General features: G+C 36.0%; 1 protein-coding gene across 3 annotated transcripts in view; it reads right to left on the bottom strand.

Moving 5' to 3' along the window:
* Positions 1–19600, bottom strand: part of LGR5 (leucine rich repeat containing G protein-coupled receptor 5) — a 90188-nt gene that overhangs the window by 38194 nt on the left and 32394 nt on the right. For all 3 annotated transcript variants that reach the window (XM_033514618.1, XM_033514617.1, XM_015629160.3), the window contains exons 2-3: positions 15482–15553; positions 1235–1306 (exon numbers count right to left, since the gene is read on the bottom strand). In XM_033514618.1, the coding sequence (XP_033370509.1) occupies positions 1235–1306; positions 15482–15553 (144 nt within the window). The remainder of the gene's footprint in view (positions 1–1234; positions 1307–15481; positions 15554–19600) is intronic.

Below are 19600 nucleotides of genomic sequence, written 5' to 3'. Positions count from 1 at the left end.
TATTATTGTCCTTCTGGAGTGATTCTCTTCTGATGAAACTGTGAAGGACTGACCCTTGAAATCCTTACTCAGGAAAATGCAACAATGGCAAATTAACTCTTAACTGTGTGAGGCATTTATTATTTAGTTTGAATAAAACTTAATTTCTATAAATAAACTGCCTTTTTTTTTTTTAAGGGAAATAAATTTTCTCAGACCAAAGGTTGCTAGTAATGACTTGACAAATCTTTTTACTGAAATATCACATCATTTTCCTTGCAAAGATTGAAAAATCACCTTCCACTCCTATAGAATATTTTCCTCCTTTTGAATATGGCTTCATTGACACTACCTAACATCCTTGTTTGGACCAACTACATCTATAAATATTCTATGTGGCTAAATCTGAAGTAGTACAAGCTGCCTTCAAAAGGAGGCATATTCAATGGGACATTGTAAATGAAATAATTTTTGGCAGGCCTAAATCTGCTTGGGCCAACAAGAGTTAGAGCTCGCCAACTTAGAAGTAGATGGAGTGGGAATCTCTTCATGCTTCTTTTCCTGGTAAGTATTTTTTCAGTAGAGATTTGTACAGTAGCATCAGGCCTGGCTTGACACTGCCTAGGAGGCTGCTGGTCCCTGCTAATAACACAGTTTTTGTGAACTTTACACGGGCAAAGATCCCTCCTTGTGTAAACATTGTGAGATGTAGCCTGCTAGTAATTTTATTAAGTATACATCCTGTCATATTACTCCAAATAATGCAGGGTTTTGTAATATTTTTAGTAATTTATCTAATAGTCATTACAGTGCAAAGAACAATATATGAAATGTGAATTGTGTTTTAAATTACATTGTGTTGTTTACAATACCATTTTTCCCCCCCTTGTCTCTCAAGAAAAGGAAATCCCCAGTTTTGTGTGATCATGAAAAGTTCGGCTGAAATCAGTACTTTTGAGATAATTAAAGAAACTATTAACTGAATCAGTTTGTACCTTTGATATTGTACAGACACATCTACTTGATGAGCAAGTTGTTTTTAGAATGCCATTAATGTTTTCCAAATTTTGTTTAGGATATTTTCTATGTGAAAAAAACAAAGATTTAATGGTGTTCATATGTATCTTCAATTGAATTGTTCAAAATGAGCTGATCAAAATATGTAATTTACTTGATCAAAACTTCACTGGTTAATTAGTCCCCTAGAGCATTTAAGGAAATCAGAAATATATCAAACAACACACAGTTTACTTACAGCACTTTAAGACTGAAAAGGCCAGCAAATGCTCCCTTAGGAATGTATGTCAAGCCATTTCCTGCAAGACGTCTGCAAAGTTTGAAAAAGGAAAAGAATGAATAGTTTTTCTCTTCATGTGGAATTAATTTGGTTGCTAAAAAGTGCAACACAGCTATGTTTGAGCCACTGATGCCAGAGGCAGTGGTTTAAGAGCCTAGTTTTGTCATTAATACACTTTTACAAACAAAAAACCAAAACCCAAAAATACCCCAAAAACAAAAACACAAACAAACAAACAAACAAGCTCCCCCCACCCCCCCGCAAAAAGGAAGCCTGTTACTGCAGAGCTGATCCACAGAAAGCTGGACTGAAGAGAAAAAAATTCAATTTCATTGCAAATTTGGTTTATGATTTACAATGTACATTGAATTATTCATATTCTTTTCAGGATTTAGAGCAATCCCAGCAACTAAAATATATAGTGGCAACCATGAGCATCATAGGACTTACAAGCATGCACTTTTGGAATTGTGCATGTACGATTTCCATGAACAGTTCACTCATTTGTACATAACAATGTACATAACAATGATTAGAGTTCATTTTGAAATAACTACACATAAAACTGCTGTACTGGTGGAATAACAGTTTTCCCTGTAAGCAGATGTGTAATAGGTTGGCAAAAAACGTATCTGTTAAAATTTTTTCCCCCCCTACTTCTACTGCATCTTGCTCTCAGATTGCCTGAAGGTATTTTACAGACCTAGGTAAGTACACCAAATACCTCTGTAAAGCATGTTACTCTGACAAAAAACAAAACAAAACAAAACAAACACACAACAAAAGAACAACAAAAAAAGACTGCATCATTCTGTAAGGTTTGTATCTAGGAAAGAGAGAATCTATTTGATATGAAATAATGTCATTTCCATCAGTGCAGCTCCAGAGGATCCTGGAAATGTTCAAGGCCAGGTTGGATAGGGCTTTGAGCAACATGGTAGCGTGGAAGGTGTCCCTGCCCATGGAAGGGGGTTGGAATTAGATGGTCTTTAAAGCCCCTTCCAACCCAACCCACTCTGTGATCTTGCATTCAGCTTCTGACATTGCAACTCAGCCTGAATTCACTGTGATGCCTGTACCCTACCTGGAAATCTGCTAAGGGACACTTCCCAGTAAAGTTACCTTGAGTCAGTAGGGACCCAGTGTGTGCTCCTAGCTGACAAAAAAATTCAAACTGGTATGATGTAACCCTTTTTGCAGAACAAGTTAAGCCAAGTGGAATTGTACATCCCATCAGCCAAGACACTGCACACCAGAACTGCAGAGCCCATAGCCCAGCTGATGTGATACCAGAGCTGACATTTGATTTGGCCTCTGGCCCCTTAGGAGAGAGCACAGGACTAGTCCCAGGAAGTTCCTTAGGTACCACCCTGCCAGAGAGGAACCTACAGCGCTGAAATAGGCACCTGATTTGCTAATACTGTTCATAGAAAAGGCCAAGTACTTTTGACTGGAGTCCCAAAGATCCAGCACTGACTGGCCCTTAAATGCTCTCTTCTTTTGGGGTTGAGCTTTCCCTGAGCTAACTACAGGGTCCTGTGCACGCCTTGCTTTTAGCCACTGCTTTCATAAAGCAAATAAAAAGGTATATTTGGCTATATGTTGAAAAATAAAAAGAAAGAAAATAAAAAGAAAACATCTAGATCTTAACTCCAGAGACTTTTCAGGATTTTTCAGTTAGTGGAAAAGGCTTTTTTCCTGTATAGACATCCCTGCTGAGCTACATAACCTGTAACGTTGAGCTAGCTCTGTTACATGAAGGTAATTTGCTCTGCAATGACAATCAGCATCAGACAGAGCTGCTGGGCTTGTCTCTCACTGCAGAGTGTTATGGAGTCTGATCTCCAGACATCAGGAGATGTCCTGGTATTGGGCACATGCAGCTGAATTCCTGCAGGTGGACATGGCAAGCCAAACCTGGTTCACTCTTACTCCAAGATGAGGCACTCGCAGGCTCAGATGTGAGGGCCTTTTTTCAGATGTGAGAGGACCCTCTGCAAGCTTCAGCTTTCATTCTGAACACAAATAGCAATGACTTTTGGGTTGTTAGGATCAAGAAAGCATGTGCTATGTTAGACACAATAGATTGTGCTCCTAACAGTAAATGCCTTTTGTGGATCACTAACGAGAAGAGGTTGAGACCAGTCTAATTCTGATTTCAGTTTTTATGATATGGTTGTTTAAAAGAAAACCTAAAGACTACTTCACCCCCACAGCACTTTTTTGCTCTGCCATTTTAATGACACGATTGGACAGAATTCTGGACATGAGCTTGGATGAACCAGAAAGTTATGAGTTTGCAAGACCTTAGACGGGGCAGGTATTGAGATTTTCCCTTCAATTACTGCTGTGAGTGTATGGAAAACTTGATAAAGAACAGAGAACTAAACCCATATGTCTGAAGACTCAAAAGTGTGCTCCTTCAGGCTGCCACCCCTTCTTCACTTATAATTGAGGCAATGCAAACTTCTGAATGCACTACATGTTAATTAATAACCCCTGTTTGAACTTAATACTCTTCATAAAGTGGGCTAGCTGAGAAACTCAGACCTATTTAAAGAGCTCCTGGAGAAGGGCTGTGGAAATTACCTGTAAATGCAGGACTGCGGCAATACGACTGGGACACTGTGCAGCTTTAACGTTTCATTTCAATATCTAAATACTAATTTTTCCCAGCTTTGGAGCATCTTTGTGGCTCTCTGCAGCAAACCTTAATGTTTGGCATTTTTGAAAATGTACAGCCATGCTCCTGAGCAGTTCAGAGGGTTAGTTACCTAAACTGTTAAACTAAAATGTAATTTTTATTTCTGGTGTTTTTTTTTCAGATTACAACCCTTTTAAAATTTTTTTGCATCTTTTCCGTTTAGATCACAACTTCCTAATTATTAAAAATGTCTCTTGTACAAACACTTTAGACAGATGCAGAAGCAACATGTTAAACTTTTTGGTAGGCACAACTTCTGTATTTACTCCTTCTGAGTTTTTCTTTCAACCTCAGGTCATTCTTGAAGTTCTGCTTTGAATATTTTTTAATTTGAAAAGAGCTCTCACTAATTTTACAGACAGTACTTAGAACTATCCTATATGATATTCCTCTGCTGATGCAGCAGCAGATCATGTTCTTCATGTACAACTTTATGTACTTCAGCATAGGGCAACATCAAGTGTATCACAAATGCCATGTATGGATATATATGTCCTTGTAGTTCTCCCACCAAGCAACCTGACAGTGTCAGAAAAGGCAGACATCTGGCAACAATTATTTTTGATGTAATAATGTTGTCTGACTCTCATTTACCATGCAAAATGCTTTTCCATTATGCACTTTTCATGATTTTCTCTGGAACAAGATCAGCAAAAGCACCTATTCATTCCCAAGATGTTCTCTGAAACAACTTCTGGCACAATAGTAGCATCTTCCCAGCCCATTAGAATTCCCCAGCACTGTAGTATTTGGTAAAAATCAGCAAAAATTATTCATTTGGATGGTTGTCTAATTGTTTCAGTATTCTTGGATAGAAGTTAGCACATAAGCCCTTTACAGCATGCTGCAAAGCTCAGGAAATTTGGCTTATTTATTCCTGAAAATTTTTAATGTCTTCCTTTTAGCATTTTCTTGCTATTACTGTGTTTCTATTCTCAGCCTTGGCATAAGGGAAAATTCATCCCTTTGTTGACACTACAGAATGTATCAAGTGTCTACTAGGGTTTACTCTTCTCCACTTCAGGGATTTTGTTTTCCATTAGCTAAATTATTTGAGGGAAGTTGCCCAGTATTTTACTGAATTTTGTATGTACTTTGGATAGTAATTTTAGTCTGAATGGGTAGGTATAATTTCTCCTTGAACAAATGAAAATGGACAGAGTACCTATCCCCATAGCTGAGTATTTAGTTAATAATTTCTGAGAGCAAAAATGAAATTGTTTTTAGAACTTACATAACCAAATGGTTGACTTTCAATGTTTGCACGATTTTGAATATCCAGTTTTAAAAGTTCTTCTATTTTTAGCATTTCTGACATTAGTTTAAAAATCTCTCAGAGATATCCCATTCAGGCTTAAATATGTCACAGGTCTTTAATGTAAGTAATGAAAAAGAATCCTCTTTTTTGCATTAATAGATCTTACTTGCACTGCTTTGAATAATCTTGCAAATGAATGGAGGCTAGAAAAGTTTACAGGGAAGAGCCACCTCCTTCAGCGTTGTTACTTGCTGTGCTTGAAGCCAGGACACTTTTGGCTTAGGCACAGTTTTTATACTATTGCAAGTTTCTTTCTAAAAGATGTAAAATAAATGAACTGAGAGAAAAGCAACTGGCCCCCATACTTTTAAATGGCAGTAATTTATAAAACGTCTTTCAGTGCTGCTGAGCCACACTGGCTATCAGTGTGCACTGTTGGAATAGTTGTAGTGATGCAGGTCATGTTCATGGCCTATGATCAGATATAAGAAATGGTGTGTCTTGTTCTCCTTTGAGTGCTCCCCATCTGCTGATCCCTTTGACATATTCTGACCTCTCCTGCACTGTCATAGTTTTATTAAATGGTGGTCATCCAGTCAAAAGAACACTCCCATACAAGAGAACTAAAGCTCCAAAAATTATCAGAAACCTCTTTCTTGTTTTCCTTTGATTGTCTGAAAAGAAAAACTTCATTCATCAGAAAGAAGCAAATAAATATGAGTTGTGACTGAGAACAGTCAACTTGACATTTCTAGTACAATAATTTTTTTTTGCCAGTTCAAAACAGCTTTTTGTGTGGATGTTTTATATGCACCAGGACAAACCTTACCTGGTACCAATTATCTCCTCTATACCTGCTGGGATGAAGGTGAACTTGAAACACTAAAAAGTCTTCTCTACAGATAAAAAACTGTGGCATTTAATAAAGAAAACACATTTCCACTAACTGCAGAAAGAACCTATGGGAAATCTAACCCAGCTACTTTTCTCAGTCTGCAGAAGACAGTGACAGTACAATAGCAATAGTGGTTGCTTTCCTTCTCTGCTTAAATAAGACCTAGTCCAACAAATGCTGATCAAGCATCTGTGTATTTCCAAATCTAGTAGTATCAAACCTAAAGAAAAGACATGAAAGGGAGGTAACTGTGTCCTTGGGAAAAAGCATATGTTTACATTCATCAATACTCATACTGTGTTCTAACAGGATCAGAACAATGGAATTTTCTGAGACAAGTTACTTACCAAATATTGCAAGGTGCTGAAACATAGGAGAACAGATGACACTGGATCTCAGTGTGACTCAATATATAATGAGAATTAACAATGTAAAAGGAGTCAAGCTTCATTACTAGTGAAAGTGCAAATTCAGTGAACCTGTTGTAATTGTATTTCAGAACAGATACAATTAAGTAGAAATTCATTACACTCAAATATCTGATAAATATATTTGACTCTTAGTATTTGCCAGTAAACTATGATATGAATACCAGACTGACTCAATGTTTCTAAACTAATGCCAGTGCATGCCCTTTCATACAGAATAGGTAATATATCATTGCATCACTTCTATTGCATTATATTTTATCAGTTTCCATGCAGTGCAATATCCTACACACAATGGAATTGTGAGTGCAATCGGAAATCATTCTTGAAGTGTGCAAAGATTTCTACAAGATTTCTACAAGAATAATTCTGTGAACTAGAATCCTTTCTGTATGTGTCTGACTCTGCATTTTACTTCTGTTCACTAACTGGTTGGCTGCTTTTATTTAAGGAATGAGAGCAAAGACTGCACATACTAAGACAATGTTATCATGGATATGTTTATACCTATATATAAATTTCTGTATCTACATCTATATATATGACTAGGTTAATACCAAGAGAGTCACAATACAGTCAGTTTTGTATTTGTATGTTTTCCTGAAAAACAGATGTTATATTCATCATTTACTTCATTACATGCTACAGATAATAACCTCTCCAGACAGAAAAGTGAAAAGAGTACTTTTTTCTGGTGAATATAAATTGAAAGTTCAGAAGGCTTGAGACAGTAAAAGCCCCAAAAGATGGGGCTGTTCTACTGTGTGTACGCTCCTGAATCTGGTGCTAAAACACTAGTATGTAGAAAATTCCATTAAAATTAATGCAATCATGGACTGTGTCTTTTATACCTTGTGTACAGATAAGAAACTCTCTTTTGTAATTTGAAACTTCTTTCTTAAAAGCCTGATCTGCCTCCTCCAACTGCCATAATTGTTCTAAATACCTGATAAAGATCCATGGTGAAATCAGTCTCATTGAAGTCTGGGGAAAAAAATTGTGCTGACACAAGTAGAAATGGGGCTCTCATTTGCATCCTGCCGCAGTATCGTATTTGCCAGTAATTTACTTCTCTCTGAGGAGCTACACCAATAACACTACTATCAATCCTAACCTACTACCCCAATTTCTAATGGGGAAAATTACTATTTTGGGAGGAACAACATGGAAGTATAACAAGAAAACATAATTTTTCAAATATTTTTTCTCAAACAACTTTTTCTGATTTAAAAAATTGCCTTTGTTCAAGGAACAATTTACCAATCTTGAATCTTATCTTAATTTTGTTTCCTATCAAACTTTGTTAAAGGTACACAAGCAGACAACTACACATATATTTACTCCCCTTATATAAATATATAGTCAATATATAATTGATATATTTTTATTTCTAATTTTCTTCAGCTTACATATACATCGATAAATAGGTAACATGAAATGTTCCTGCTACTTACATCAAAAAATCTTTGACAATATGGATAACCATATAGCACTTAACCAAAGTCAACTAAAATTTTGGGATAAGAGTTTCATTTTATATGTATTAATGATTATTCTCAGGCCAATGCAATAGCAATGTATGAATTAATGGGCGATTAATTAAAGTGTTAATAATTCACAGATGATATCAGCACATATTTCAAAATGTTTTTTGAGAATTACTTTGCTACCCTAGGAATTTAATTGTTAGTCTGTATTTTAATTATATTTTTATATTTCAATCTGTCATGTTAATTAAAACTATAAAATTACAGTATTATAAAAAGAAACGTAATGCTTAGAGAGATCAAAGAAGAAAATGTAAAGATATTCTCCTTTTCTTGAATAAGGGAGAGTGTGCAAGTCATAATTGTGCTGTATGTTATATTTATTGCTACTTACAGTTCAGTTAGAAATTCAAATACAACACAGTCTGCTCTTGCTTTAGGGCCTAATTGCCTTTTAAAATGCTTGTGCCAAATTCTCATAGGGTGTAAACTGAAATAACTCCAACAGACCTAAAGCAGTTGGAATGAAATCAGTGTGCATTTGATCTTGAACTGGCTTTGATGAAACAGATCACAGATTTTTGTCAGTTGGTTGGTTCAAAACATACTGTTTCTTTCTCCACTTAAAAAAGGCACATGCTCTTTCTGCATCTGGCATGGTTGTGATCCAGTCACTGCTAAAGACAACTGATCTCTTCCTTTGTGAAGCTGTCCCTAGCTGACACTGACAACAAGCAGGTTTTTCTCCTTAACAGGTATCCAAGTACCTGCCTTCCAGCTGCAGCAAGGACAACTCTCAGGAGGGACTCCAGCACTGGCCAGGACATCCCACACTGATTCCCAGCAGGTTGTATCCCATGGATACAATCATTTAGAGGCACTATTTCGGTGTTTGAAGAATGTTGTCACCAAATCACAGCTCTCAGAACGATCTTAAAATTGTTAAAATTTCTTTCTAAGTATTTAAATGTTACAGCAACCTGGAGCATATACATAATACTTCCTAGGCTGGGTCTCCCAAGTGTCATTTATGCTTCTGATGCCAGTTTTGGTTTTATCCCAGTAGTGTCACTATCATCAGAAAAGACAGGAAATAATAAACATTAACAGCAGGAACTGGCTGAAGTGTAGTGCAACACTACACAGTATGATCAAACTGAAAATAATTAAAAATGTATTAGCTGTTTAGTCATTTCAGTGTGACAGGCAAAGAACAGAAATTGTATATGGCCAGGTTTTGAGATTGCTGCTGTTTTCTGAGTGGTTCAATAAGGCAACAGCAGTGAATTACTGGAGGAATTATGGCTACTCCTCTTTGGAAATTAAAAAGAACCAACCACTTAGAGGGAAGAATTTGGTTCTACTGTGCTCGAGAACTTATTAGATAAAAATGCGATCTGAATTCCTTAGCCATCATCCTAAGCAAGTGAAAAAAATTGACCCATGTAGGTATCAGAAGTTCTCACTGCACTGAAATTCAGCAGTTTACAAACAGGCTGAACTTCCACTGACAAAAAAAAGGAAATTATCTCTGCATACTTGCTACTGCAGTACACAATGAATGCGTAAGACTTAAATTAAAATCCTGCCTCAGGATCTACAGATATATAGCACACTTCACCCTAGTTTAATTAAGTGTAATGTCACTGTATCTGTATTGATCTCAAAACACAAAAAGCACTTCCAGTGACTCTTTTTGATGTTCTAAACAAGTTCTTAATGAATATTGCTGGATAATAAATTACAAATACCAGAAAGCATTTATAAGCTACAAGCCAAAACCAAACTTCAACAGACACCCAATACGAGTAACACAGCAGCACTGACAAAGTTTCTTGGATATCAACCTAGAATAATTACTGCTTCTGCTTGCAAGTATATCTAAATGTTTTCAGTTTTCTTTTATCCTTTTCCTACCCCACCATCTCCCCTTCTTCCCCTTTACCCTACAGATGCACAGCAGTTCTATTGTCAAGGTTACTCTCCGTGCAATTTGCATTAACATTTCCAGAATAATTATCTGTCAGCACAAGCTATTCAACAAGAAATGCAAGCAGCTCTGATTTAGTAAGGCACTTGCTCTGTTGTTTTTCTATTTCCTTTTTTTTTTTTTTTGTCCTGTTCCTCATCTTGTTATTCTTGATAAGATGGCAAAAAGGGCAGCTTGGAGGATGTCAGGCTGACACATCCACACGGGCAAGTTCTTTGTTGTTACTCACTTTGCTGGCATCAAAAGGATGGCATCAAAAGCAGTGAGAGCTCCAGAACATCAGGGCCCTTGTTTTGTGGATGTAAAGCTTACAAGTTGTTAGCTCATACAGCAGGAATCTTCTGTGTTTGGGTCTGTTCTTTTCTAGTAAACCTAAACTGTGCATGCAAAAACTAGGGGAGAAAACTGTTGTCATTGTTTCCAATTGATTAACTAGGTAAACATCTTCTTATGTTTTTACCAACATATTTCAAGACAACTGGTGCACTTCTCTCTGTCAGTACTTGGAGTGCAGCCCTGTATTAAAGCAAAGCTGGGAAACCACTGTCCTCAGGTATCAACAAAATCTGTCTTGCAGCAACAGAATTTACAGTGTGCCATGGGCTCTTTGCTGGGCTGGTGACAGACACTTCTTACAAACATCATATATATATATATATATATATATATGACAAACATCATATATTGAACACAGTGACAGAGTCTGATCCACATGGATGCACACATGAAGAAACCAAATTTTCTGTTTATATAAAGAAACTGAATTCACAACTTAGGTGTTAGATTGTGCACTGCTCTGAAATTATCCAGGGGATCACAAGTCATTTAGCAGTGACAGCTCTTGAAACTTTAGCTGATGGAGGTGACACAAACCAATTTCTACCTGCTGTGCAAGAACTGTAAAACTGGTATTGAAGTGACATTGGAATGTGTGGACAGTTTGAGAACACTAGATAATACTCTATTTTTATTATAGTTCTGCATGTCAGTTGCCAGCATTTTTACTCTTGCCTTAGAGGTTTTTAAATATATGCAGGTTAACCTTTAGGAAATATTTTAGTATTTAATGATAATGTTCCAAAATTATTAAAAGTAAATTACATGATTCCCCCACTTTCTCAAAAAAGTTTTGGACTATGGCTGCAGCACTTTCATGTTTTCTACCAGTTATGTTATAGTTAAAAGCACAGAATCTGTTTTCAATGCTAGTCAAATATGCCTACACCAGTACAAAAATAAAGACTCTACAGAACCCCAAGAGCAAATGCCCTCAGTTTTGAAAAATGTACATGACCAGAGATCTCAGTCCCACAACTCAAAGTCAGTGGGGAAAAGAACACCTAATTCCCATTAACCCTTTGAAAACCTCTTTGCAGTGAAAAAGAGCAAAAAGAGGGAGAAGTAAAAAGAAAAAAACCCAAACCAGTCCATAATGGAACATGTCTGGTAATTTAGGACTTCATTTTCACATATATAGTGGCTTCTTGACAATTTTTGGAGTGTAAAGGGATTTCAACACAAATCATGGTAAGATTCACATAATACATCTCTTATGTATTGTATCTGCAATTCTGCACTTCTGTATTACAGTAAATTGTACCTTTAAAGGCACTCTTGCCTGAGAGACCACTATAATAATGCCAAGATCAGTCTAAAAAATTTGTAGATGTATTTATTTAAGATTATTTCAAAATAACCATGTGTGTCAGGTAACATTCTTGCACTTGTATGTAGATTGCAAATAATTTGGTGTGACTTCATTGCTTGATTTTTGTAGAATAGAGGTTATTTGGGACTGTCATGCTATGTAGTAAAGTAATTGTAATACAACAGTCTTTTGTTGCTGTTTTACTAAAACACCCAATATAAGTTGCTGAAAAACAGCAATTTACTAAATATCACCTGAAGCTATCTGTGGAATATTCCTATGTTTAAAATTAAAATGAAAACCTTATATATGTGCATGCATGGGTGTCTGTGCATATATTCATGCATATGTATGTATATGTGGATATATATCTAGCTGGAGAGATTTTGTATGTAGGTCTGATTCAAATAGTTTTATATTATTATTGGCTTTCTTCCTCACATTTCATTGAAACATTAATTTATAAAATAAAATAGTTTCAGGCACTGCTTTGAAGTGTAACTAATCACAAAATATTAGGTCTGCACTCAGATGTAGCTGCCTCTAAAACTGTTAAGAGTCCCACCCTTTAGATTTTTTAAAAAAACTTTTTTCCATGCATTACTCTAATTCACTGCTCTATTAGAACAGGCATTCTACACATCCTGTATAATGACATATGTCTAGAAATAATCCCCATGAGACTGAGTGTTGAATTCGGTCAGACTGATAAATATCTGCAGTTATTTTCAATTTATAATGAAGAATTTGACTTAATAGTGTTGTACAAGTTCATGCAGAGCAACTTGCTGATAATCAAGCGGCTGAAAAATATTTCTTTCTTGGTGGGATTTCTGTCATATATGCTTTAAGATAAAATTGAATCTGAAAGGCCCATCATTTTCACAATTAAAAATAAATTCTGAGCAAATAAAAGACTTTGCTCAGAATTAATTTTTTTGAGAATTAGAAAGTCCCAAGTACTTCAACATTTTCCAAAATTTTCAGAGGAACATGCACCTTAAAAGCAATTTCAGTATGTTTTACTTCAGTGATCATAGTCTTTGGCTAAGAATAAGTATCAGTCACAATCATCAGGTTTGCAAAAATGCTGCATGTAGAGGTGTCTAACCTTGGATGAAAAAGTGGATCAGATTCAGCATGGAAGGTCAGAACTGGCTAAACAGACCTGTGTTGTACGCCACTGCTTTGGAATCAAAACAGTTAGTTCAACTCTTTTAACAAAATCTCAGTTCTTTCAAGGTGATCACTTACTAGTATTGCCAAACCAGGCATTGAGGATATAACATCTAAGCTAAAATTCAGTGGTTCAGCCATGAGCTTTTATCAGATATTCGAACCAGATCTCTAAAAAAGGGATTAGTAAGACTTTTTTCAACACTAGAAAAACCCTGAAAGCTGCATTTCAAGCTCCTAATGTTGTGTACTTCAAAGATCAGATAGAAATTTCTAAGATGGATTTTCATTTTATGAAACATTGCTTTAGCAAAAGTCTCATAAAATCTTATTTTAACAATGTCTGAACTATGGGCTAAGTTACATTTTTCAGGAGTATTTTTTAACAGAGCCACACAAACGAAATATAGATTTCTCAGATAAACAAGAAAAAAATCATGTGGCAGTGCCTGGATGGGAAAAATAATTTTCATACGTATAATCACTGCTCAAAAATTAATATAGGGGAGTATGAGAACTACAATGGCTATTCTCTCCTACTTCAAAACTGAATAAAACAAGAAGTTCCCTTTCCATTGTTTGCACCTTTTTCAATATAATACTAGGCTGAATTGCATTGCATGCCTCTGATCACCAAACAATCTCTCAGCACAGTAAGTTGCCTCACATCAGTTGCCTCACATCTTCCAAGGCTTCAGTTTTTTAAGCTTATTTTAAAAGTGAATACAAACTAGAAGGATAAACATATACCACAGAACAGTTTCTCAGGCAGTGACTTAAGTCTTACAATTTGGGCCATTTAGCTGCCCAGGGAAGTGGAGTCACTGTCTCAGGAGGTCTTTAAAAGAATACTGGATGTGGCACTCAGTGCCATGGTTTAGTTGATAAGGTGGTGTTAGGTCATAGGTTGGACTTGATGATCTCAAAGGTCTTTTCCAACCCCACTGATTCTGTGATTCTGTGATCTAATAATAAAATGAAAGAGTAAAGGTAACCTGTCTGTATTAGAATTTCCTTCCAGGAAAAGCCTAAACTTTTGTTTAAATTCTTTCCTTTAATAGCCAGAGAGCAATTGGGTTGGCAGGCTTTAGCAGGATTATTACAATTGACAGGAGATTGGACTAGCAAACATGAACATGATGAAGAACTTCACAAGCAGGGGCTTTGAGGCATGATTCACTCCATATGCACTTAATATTGCTAACGCTTGGTGTGTGACATCCTTCTGCATTATGTTCATGTTTGTTATGCTATTTGAAAGTTGCACCAATGGCAAGAAAGACATCTATAACCAAAGAAAAGGGGAGAGAGAAAGAATAAAATGAAATAAAGCTTTCCAAACAGAAGTGCTGAGAGGAATAAAACTAAGACAAGAAAGGAAAACCTGCTTGCAAATAGGGTATTCTCCAAAGTCAGCATACAAAATAGTTTCAATTATTTTGGTTTGATTGGGGATTTTTGGTTTTTTTTGGTTTTGTTTCCGTTGTGGGTTTTTTGCTGGTGTTTTTTTGTTTTTTTGTTTTTTTGTTTTTTTGTAGATGCTGGCTGGAAAGACCAGGTGGCAAAATTCATTTGAGTGTTAGCAAGCACACTGAAAGTTGTCAGTGGAATACCCACCTAAATTGCAGAGAGCTGTACACATTCATAGCTTAAAACAGACTGTATCTTTGCAAGAAGGATAGCATCATGACTTTGCACATCTTACATGAATTTTATGGCATGATAGCAGCTAAGCATGCTAAAAAAAAAGAGCAGGTTTTCAGTTCTAAAAAACTTAAAAGCCACATTTCCTAGAAGGCTTTTAATCAATATTTAGAGGTACTCATGCAAATACAGATGCCAGCTTTTTTCCACAAGATCTATGGTGCATCAGTAACATCGCTCCTCAGAAACCTAAGTTTTCTTTTAAGCCTGGGCCATTATAACTAGAGTCACTGCCAAATCCAGGACTCATGAATGCACAGTACTTTTCACTTTTGGTTAGTCACCATCACTTCAAGCCAACATTCCTCTTTTGATGTTGGGCTTGATCAGCAAGTTTTCGCAATGCACTTTTTCCCCACGGTGAATATAGTAGATAGCGTAACTAAGCTTTTTGCAGGATTCTGCACTCTACAGTCAGCCTTCAGGGATGCTAAGTTTAAGAGTAAGGAAACAGTAATTAAAAGTGATCAGAACAAGAAGCCTCCATACTATGAAATGTGGACTCAATTGTCCTTGACACTGGCAGAACAAGGCAGCAGGTTTTGGTTTTGATTACAGCTTTACTTGGGATTTTAATAAACATGAGCCAGTATTCAAACTTTTAATATCCTGCTGCTTAACTATTTCCAAAACGCAATCCAGCTCTTTTAAACAGTCCTTGTTTAAAAATTTTAATTTGTTTGGCTCTGTCTCTGCTTAGAGAAGTTGTAGCCTCATGGTAACTCTTTTATAAGTTCATTTCCAGAATCACAAGCAATTGGTTTTTTTTCAACTAAGTGTTTCCGCATGTGCCGAAAGTGTCAGGCTGACAGCCTTCCTGCACCGTTTTATCTGGTTCCCACATTAAGCAGGAGAGACAAACACAGGAATGTGTCTAGTGCTGACTATGGCCATCAAGGATACAATGATACTTACAGCTCTTCCAGGAAGCGGAGGTTGTGCACAGGGTTTGAGGGCAGCTTAGTGATGTTGTTCATACTGAGATCACTGTAGGGGAAAACAGACAGAGACTTAATATGGCATGCCACAACTGTGGCATCCAGCTGTTCATTCCACACATTTTTAAGTACTACATTAATAAAAATTAGTTCCTCTGCCAGAATTGATGAATCATTATCTACTTAGCACGTTAAACATTCCTTTTTTGTACGAACACAGCTTTGTCAAACCAATACAGGCTGTAGCATGTTCCTCATTTCCAGAGATTTTGGAATGTTTTATCACGCTCTATAAATCAGCTGGAACACTAAACAACACTTTTAGTTGGCATAATTTTAATAAACCGCTGTACTGTATTAAAATTTACTTGGAGTAGTAAAGGAAAATTACTATGATTTTTGTTGTTGTAGCACTGTAGTACACTTGGTTTACTAATGTAGACAGGCAAAAGCAAACAGATACAAAGTATCTGCATCATCCTTAAAATTTTACGAATATGGAAATGCTTTGCTTTTGCCACAGGGCTTGTTGATCTGCCTTGCCTCACCCAGGCACATCAGGTGTCCCCAAAACCCAACATGACTTACAGAAATATTTTCAAATAATAAACATTCCCTTTTTGAGTGCTCTTTTGTTACAGGTACTCAAATTGCATTAAATAAGTGAAATGAACCATAAAACAAGGGTGTAATGTGATCCGGCTCTGTAATGCACTTCCTGGTGGGGTTCCATGGTAGTTCCTGATACAGGAAACTACCAGCAATATCAGCTCTGTCAGAGCTCATTCAAGCTATGTTTTAGACTAAATTTCATAAAATACCCTTTTATTCTTAACTTGGATTTTCATTGTTTTCCACCATCTTCCCCATGCCTTACAGTATCATTATAATTGCTTTTCATTGAGCATCAAGATTGTCAACAAATTGCATAATAAAATTCTGTGTGGAAGATACAACTTACACAACTGTATCAACATTTCTGTAGATTCTTAAAATAAAATTAGGAGTGACCTGCATATTTTATGCAAGCATTATACAGTAATTTAAAACTCCCCACTATTTAAACATATCTATGCATTTGTAGCAGTGCTTATAGTTTCCAGCTACTTTGGGTACTATTTAGATAAGTTTATTTCTTCCAGCTGTTAAGAGCTTACAAGGTAAATAAGTTATCTGTACTTCAGTGGGTAGGCATTCCTATTCCTAATCCATCTAGTTCTTATTATTCACAGTCTGTTTCACATTACAGAATATATGCTTTCAGTCAGCATAGTTAATTTAGATGTTTGATCTTTTGGCGAATTTTAAAATGCATAATTTAAAAACATATTTCATACAGAGATTTTGAAATAAAGGAAATGTGTTAATACTTTACAACAATTATCAAATCACTGTTGAGTAAGGTTTCTGCATTCACTTCAAAATCAAAGTATAATTTGAGAAACGTGTACTTATTAAATTCATTTTTTACTGTAACACTTTATCACCTAATTCTTTCATACTGTTTAGCAAGTTATTGCCCTTTCACTTTGATAAAGGCTCAAAGGATTTATTCTGGCAAAGGAACAAAAACATGGATTTATTTGGCAAAAAAAAATCTCATCCAGGTAGTGAATTATATACTACTGAATATTAAATAAACCCAATATTTTAACAAGATCATTTTGATTGCGATATTTTCAACACATGTCTTAATGGGTTTATGAAAACATGCCAAATCATATTTTTGACTTGAAAAGCAAGCCCTGGTGAAAGATGGCAATGATTCATCTTCAGATGCACATGTATGTAGGACACTCTACAAACCCAGCATTAATCAGTGCTCTGGCTGATGAGACAAACCTGCAGTCATTTTTTCCTAGCATATTGACTTCTATTACTTGCCTGCTTGTATCACTCATAGGACCCTATGACAAACCAGTCAGAAGCAGTGTACTGACCAGACCCGAATATCTTAAGAGGATCAGAACAAGAGAAGGTGGCTTTCATTATGTGCTTTGATGCCCAAGGAGAAAATCAACAAGTGCATTTTTCCTTCATAACATCTTTAGACCCCAGAGGTGGATTTGCCAACAGTGAACTGCTATGTCCTTGTCTCCTTTTCGGACTCTATCCATGTAGTAAAGTATGTGTACCACATCATATGGTGGAGGAGAACCTCTTGTTTTTCCCAGTGTACACTACAGCAATTTATAATTCTTTTTAAACCTGCCAGTTAAATAATTTCCTTCTGTTAGATTGGTTACTTTTTTTCCCAAATGATTCTTTTCTTGGAACATAACATACAATGGTGTTTTTGTGCAACCAAACTACTAAACATTACCTATGCATATTTCATGTAATCATGTAATTGTCTGGGATGGGAAAGACCTTTCAGAAAATCCAGTCCAATTTTTAACCCAGCACTGCCATGTGTTCATCACTAAACTGTGTCCCTAAGTGCCACATCTATGCATCTTTTAAATACTTTCAGGGATGGTGGAGGTAACAGAAATTTAAGCTTGCTCAAAACTTATTTTTAAATTAGCTTTTAACATATCAACAACTAATACACAGGACATTACAGTCTATGTTGGCAATGTGCTACTCTTGTAAGGGGGAGACAATTAGAAAAACTGAGAAACTTTCAGGAACAGAAATCAAAACTCTACTTCCTCCAGCAGTACCAGTTGGCTAAACATCCTCAGTGGAATGGTTCTGATTTTGTATTAAATCTTGGTAGACTCTTACAAACTACAGTGATGAAAAACCTGGAATTATTAGAATACTGATTCTTTAAATAAGTCAGTGTAACAGAACTACTCCCATCTCCCAGCATCACAGCACACAAAAACCCCACTGGTGACAGTAGGAGCAATATGGTAAGAGTATACCCTAAGTGTACAAATGTTCTGAATAGAGACAGCCATAGTCCCACATCTACCTCAATGAAAACCACCATGAGCTGGCCATATTGTACTGAAAGGGTAATAATGTTGTTTTGAACAGTGAGATGAATGCATTGTCCCTTCTCCCATCAGCATTCCTGCAGTCTGTTGCCAGCTGCTGACTATAAGAGCAATATACCAGCAAATTAAACTTTCATCTTTTCAAAAGATAAGAAGCTTTGCTTTAGTGACTACATTGGCAACATGGCTCACTACAATGATATCTTAATTATACTCTTCCAATCAATCACCATGCAGTGTCTCTGGTGACTCGTTAAAGGAATCTTAGCTCTGATTAAATCTTTGAAAACCAGAAAATATTGAAAACTGCACCATGCATCTATCTGTTTTTTTCTGGATGAGTAGGTGAGCAAATTCTGACCGTTCGCAAAACAGCACCCAAGAAGGCAAATACAACAGGTCTTTGTTTCCCCCAGTTTTATCGTCCATGCATAAACACACTGAAAAAACATCCAGTTACCATCTTAAAAGTGAGTAGTTCACAATGAATTCCAGAAAGCCAGTAAAACAAGTTAAGTGAACTAGTTCTAAACATATAATAGATGAGTCTGCAGGCCACATTACGAAGCTTTTATTAACTGTTATTACAAGAGATGTTTCAGTGACTATTCATCTTCAAAGATCAGTTTTTCACATTATATTTATGTCTTTTAAAGGAGAACAAAAGTATGCCTAGGGATACATGCAAAAACTAATACTAGGCTAAACGCCTACTATACTGAATGGTAGAAACTTCTCTATCCATTCCATGTCTAATACAATAATCCAGTATTAAAGACAATTAATTTTGTAGCATATTTTTTTAAACAGTTGCAACCTGTTTGATTAAAAAAAAATATAAAGACTTATTATTAGGATTATTAATTTTGATTCTCCTAAGCTTGTCTTATCCAAGATGTATTAACAATTCTTTTAATGGAAGTCTTTGAAAGATAAAGCACTCTCATAAAATATTGTCAATAGATTGAATGTAGTCCCTTAGTTGTTGCCAGCTGAGAAGAGTTTCTAAACTAAGACAATTTCCTTAACTAATTTACAGCAAAATTTGACACTAGCTTAAATGTAGTAACACAAAATAATGAAAACAGGTGAATCCTACTTCTGCTCTTCTCTTGCTCTATTGGCCCATCCTTTTAACACAGCACTTG

This window comes from Parus major, chromosome 1A (genome assembly GCF_001522545.3).
Source record: "Parus major isolate Abel chromosome 1A, Parus_major1.1, whole genome shotgun sequence".
Taxonomy (NCBI): Eukaryota; Metazoa; Chordata; class Aves; order Passeriformes; family Paridae; genus Parus; species Parus major.
This window is presented reverse-complemented; position numbering and strand designations above follow the sequence as displayed.